This window comes from Athene cunicularia (assembly GCF_003259725.1).
Source record: "Athene cunicularia isolate RWA chromosome 3 unlocalized genomic scaffold, athCun1 chr3_part1, whole genome shotgun sequence".
Lineage (NCBI taxonomy): Eukaryota > Metazoa > Chordata > Aves > Strigiformes > Strigidae > Athene > Athene cunicularia.
In genome coordinates, this window is record NW_020799097.1 from 32129875 (window position 1) to 32135075 (window position 5201).

General features: G+C 43.6%; 1 protein-coding gene across 1 annotated transcript in view; it reads right to left on the reverse strand.

Annotated features, from left to right (window-relative positions):
* The window catches only part of COL9A1 (collagen type IX alpha 1 chain), a 70217-nt gene extending 65361 nt beyond the window's left edge, over positions 1–4856 (reverse strand). The window contains exons 1-4 of the mRNA XM_026846129.1: positions 4632–4856; positions 4236–4309; positions 2820–2897; positions 2552–2684 (exon numbers count right to left, since the gene is read on the reverse strand). Coding sequence (XP_026701930.1) covers positions 2552–2684; positions 2820–2897; positions 4236–4309; positions 4632–4651 — 305 coding nt within the window. The 5' untranslated portion in view covers positions 4652–4856. The remainder of the gene's footprint in view (positions 1–2551; positions 2685–2819; positions 2898–4235; positions 4310–4631) is intronic.
* Between the last annotated feature and the right edge of the window lie 345 nt (positions 4857–5201).

Genomic DNA, 5201 nt, shown 5'->3' on the forward strand with positions numbered 1-5201 from the left:
CTCCTCTCCTCTCCTCTCCTCTCCTCTCCTCTCCTCTCCTCTCCTCTCCTCTCCTCTCCTCTCCTCTCCTCTCCTCTCCTCTCCTCTCCTCTCCTCTCCTCTCCTCTCCTCTCCTCTCCTCTCCTCTCCTCTCCTCTCCTCTCCTCTCCTCTCCTCTCCTCTCCTCTCCTCTCCTCTCCTCTCCTCTCCTCTCCTCTCCTCTCCTCTCCTCTCCTCTCCTCTCCTCTCCTCTCCTCTCCTCTCCTCTCCTCTCCTCTCCTCTCCTCTCCTCTCCTCTCCTCTCCTCTCCTCTCCTCTCCTCTCCTCTCCTCTCCTCTCCTCTCCTCTCCTCTCCTCTCCTCTCCTCTCCTCTCCTCTCCTCTCCTCTCCTCTCCTCTCCTCTCCTCTCCTCTCCTCTCCTCTCCTCTCCTCTCCTCTCCTCTCCTCTCCTCTCCTCTCCTCTCCTCTCCTCTCCTCTCCTCTCCTCTCCTCTCCTCTCCTCTCCTCTCCTCTCCTCTCCTCTCCTCTCCTCTCCTCTCCTCTCCTCTCCTCTCCTCTCCTCTCCTCTCCTCTCCTCTCCTCTCCTCTCCTCTCCTCTCCTCTCCTCTCCTCTCCTCTCCTCTCCTCTCCTCTCCTCTCCTCTCCTCTCCTCTCCTCTCCTCTCCTCTCCTCTCCTCTCCTCTCCTCTCCTCTCCTCTCCTCTCCTCTCCTCTCCTCTCCTCTCCTCTCCTCTCCTCTCCTCTCCTCTCCTCTCCTCTCCTCTCCTCTCCTCTCCTCTCCTCTCCTCTCCTCTCCTCTCCTCTCCTCTCCTCTCCTCTCCTCTCCTCTCCTCTCCTCTCCTCTCCTCTCCTCTCCTCTCCTCTCCTCTCCTCTCCTCTCCTCTCCTCTCCTCTCCTCTCCTCTCCTCTCCTCTCCTCTCCTCTCCTCTCCTCTCCTCTCCTCTCCTCTCCTCTCCTCTCCTCTCCTCTCCTCTCCTCTCCTCTCCTCTCCTCTCCTCTCCTCTCCTCTCCTCTCCTCTCCTCTCCTCTCCTCTCCTCTCCTCTCCTCTCCTCTCCCTTCTCCCCTCTCCCCTCTCCCTTCTCTCCTCTCCCCTCTCCCATCCCGGGAAATATTTACATTTTCCTTAAATGCGCCACGTGTGAATAAAGATAGTGGGGACTGACCAGAGGGAAATGTAGTAGGAGTTCAGGGTTGCTGCAATGCTTGGGTCTGAGAAAGCCAGAGCTACAACCATGCCTTTAAAGTTGCTCAGCCTTGCAGCTATGCATAACAGGAACCTAACTTCCGTAATGCTTCTCAGGCATTTCATCATCCCAGACTCATAGCAGTAAAACCCACCTGCCATGCCATATTCTAAAGATTATGTGTAGAGTTCTGGCTGGTTGTTTGGGTTTTTTTTTTTTAATATTGGAAATGTCCTAAAGTGTGCCTCTCCTGTGTTGAAAGCCTCAGGTGCTTACTGCCAAGTGAACTCCTGAGTCAGCTTACTGAGAGGGGCACACTGTAAAATCACTCTGGAGCAGAGCAGCAGGACCAGGCTCAGTGACAGAGGAGCAGCATACTGATGCACTAGAGCACTGTCAGGACTCAACCCTTAATCCATTCCTCAGGACAAGATACTCATCTCAAGTCTGATCCAGGGCCAAATTTCAGGTATACCATGAGGTAGCATTGCAGTGTTGACTGGAAGTACCAATGTCGTGAATGTTGTAAATTCATAGCTACAGCACCATACCCAGCCAACAAGCCCAGTGGCAGTAGTCAGCTCAGATACTGTAGAGTATTGATGCACTGGTACAGGCTTGATCGGGGATAACTTGTGTATATCATACATACATCTCACTAGCGCCATCTATAGCAATAAATCTGAACTTCCTTAAAAATGGAAATGCTATGCTTTGATAGCATCTATACCCTGATGTACTGTCCTTCACCAGCAGCAAGTCCAGCCTGTAAAGCAGAGGCACAATCAGATTCCTAAATTCTGGCTCCTAATGAAACTTGCCTGTGACATGCTAAATAATAGTTTTCATCTTTTATAGATCAAATGACCATAAATCAGCCAGGAACATGCATGTATCAGTTATTAAAAAAAAAAAAAAAAAAAAAAAAAAAAAAAAAAAAAGAAAAACAACCCCAACCCTTACTATAGAATCAATCAGCTTTTATCCTACCTTATCTCTTCAATCCTCACAGGATCAGAAAGATCCCTTTGTGTCAATGTTTTGAGAAAATATTCCTCACTCTCCTCCTGTTACCTTTTCTTTGCCTCCCTATCTCTTTTCAAGTTATCAACAACTTTTGGCTTCACTTTCTAGAGATGAATCCCTTTCTACTGGCAAATCTTGAGGCACCCTGAGCAATACCATTGGCAGAGGAAAGTAGAAATCTCTGAAACTGATGTTACAGAATCAGTCTGGTTTGGTGGTGGCAATGAAAAAAACTTTGAACTCCTCTTTCCCCTTTCAGAAGCTTTGCAAATGAGGTGATCTAGCTGGGGAGAGGATGTATTACTTAAATGATAATATTGCAAAATGTGTGTATTTTAAAGTCAAACAACAAGAGGCATTACCTGGTTGGGATCCTGAAGTCTACATTGAGTCCCAATTTATAAGCCACTTGTAAAGAAGTGGAGCCCACTACTCTCTGGATAACTCCTTGGGAAGCAGCTTTTTCTATTTGGAACTGAGAAATCAGATCAAAGCCTACAAGAAAAAATATACATGTCCAGAATGTAACTTTCATTTTAATTTGAGAACTGTGCCATTACAGAGCTGAATATAATTTGATAAAGTTTCTGAACAGCAGTTTTTTCCTGAAAAAGTCAGGATGCTACTTGCCTGGTAAGTCATCTTGGCCAATCCTGATTGTTGGGCAGAGATCCGTTCTCTGACTGGCACCCAGAATGACTGGTAGTCCTACAAAAAAAGGTGAATTTATTAACCACGTCCCTACACATTGCCTCCGATCACCTTAGAAATTAAATGAAGTAACTGTAAGAATATTATTAATTAGAGCTATAAATAATAATAAATAGATGTATATAATAACCAGTTTAAACTGTCTCCAGTGAATTCAGAAGTCTGAGAAAATAAACATCTGTTTCTATAATTTAAAATTATAACTTGACTGATTATTTGATTTTTTTTTTTCAAGAGTGTTATAATAATTCTTCTCTTGCAGAGCTATGGAGAAATAGTTGTACCATAAGAAGGTCTGCTGTGTGAGGAGTTTTTGGGTTGGAACTTTTTGTGGTTTAAGCAAACTTTGAAAAAAAAAGCCAGTTACCTAAATCAACAGTCTCCCTAGTCCCAAGGAAACTTAAACAAACCTTATGCCAACTAAAGAGGCTGTTGAGAAACTGTTGGCATCTTTTCCATACTCTTTGGTATTCCAGGTGTTCCCACCTTCCTCTGTGCCACATTTGATCAGAGAATGATTATTCATGAAATATAGGGAGCAAGAAGAACTTACAGCCCTTTTTTGTTGCGCCAGACATGAATGTAGAATAAATTTGTCTAAGGAAACCAAACTTCTAAAATCTAATTTTTCAGAATATTATCATGTAATGGACATGAAAACCTATGAGATTCCCCTAATTTGAGGAAAGAGGAAGGCTAAAAATAAACATTCATTTGAATAGTTTAAGAGTCATGTACAAATCCAGTATCAGGTCAATCTGGAAAATGTTAGTAGAGTCTGGATGGGGAAGAATGAAGCGTGCAAGTTGGAAGGAGATGCATTTCTAACCTACAGAGAGCCTCTTGTGTGCTGCAAAGGTTCAACCATAAATGTGGGTTTCCTTCTGACAACATAGACTTAAAAGGGAACATTCAGGTTGATATGTTACACCTTAGAAATGGCCTCATTCTATATTTTTTGATGAGACATATGGCTGACATCCAGCCATTTACATTTTATGCCCAGCAAATAAAGTAGAAACAGTTTGTTGCCACATGTAGCAGAATATCTAACTAGAAGCACTGAAAGATGGGAGGAGGTTTGTGTCTAAACCACCTATATCCAGAATTTAATCATTACCTTAAAAATGTATCTAATAGCGAGTTTAAAATAACACACACAGCTCTTGCTTTATTCACTCATATGCATGCATACACACACCCATACATACACATAGTTTTCCCTTTCTGTGATGGCTAGCCAGAGAGGATTTTAATTCTGAATAAGCTCAGAAAAATACTTTTTACAGTCAAATTTACAGAAGGATGAAATGCAGATAAAGTCTGTCTCCTTACTTGATTGTTGCTGGATGGTGGCTGAGATGAAAGACCACAGAAAACTACACACGTAAAAGAAAGCTGTAGTTTTCCTGTAAACAGAAAGAAAACTCCAGTATGAATCTATAGTTTCTGTCAGACTCTGTTATTGACTTTCTCCTCAGTCATGTATATTAAATGTATAAAAAACAAATTTAAGGATTTACTAATAGATTTGACAAGACAATTTCTTTACATGAGAACTTTTTATCTTTGCCTTATAATAAGACATGTCAATAAAGCTCTTTCTATTACCATTTCCTTCATATAATGCTTTCATAAAACCAAATAACAAAGCTGGCAGCTGGCAAGGACAGCTTTAACTGTTCTAATCTCTTATTTACAGATTTCTCTAAATCAAACTTGTTCTCTTACCAGTTGCTTTTCATCTTCATTTCTGGCTTTCTTCACTTCTCTCATGTGAATAGGTGGTGTATATAGTCACACTCCTTGTTTCCCTCTCATTAGTCCTGTAGAAGAGAGCGGCAGTGGGTGCAGACGGCTCCTCCTGCCCCACGCAGGACCCAGCAGGGAAGGAGGTGCAGGCAGCTGGGTCTGTTTTAATCTCGCAAAAGGAAGGAGGTGGAGGCTGGACAGACGTGTGTCCTGGCAGGCTCTGAGGGCGGATCTCTGGAGACAGCTGAATGTAAAGAAGCTAAGACAGCAAAGAAAAGGCTGCTGCTTGCACCAGCATCAGGGCAGGGAGATTAAGAAAACGGGAGTTTAGTGATGCCAGTTACTGAAGGGCAGTGTCTACTGTTCAGCCAGGCAGATGAAAGAATAATATGCACCAGAGGGTTTGAGGAAGCTGGTGGCCCTGATGCAGTGTTAAGACTAAAAGCTTTGAGAACAAGGGAACCCTGGTCATATTAAGAAGGCATTTCCATTTCTCACTGATTTACTCACCAGGTGGCCTCAGGAGAAGCCTAGCTGGTGATGTCCCAG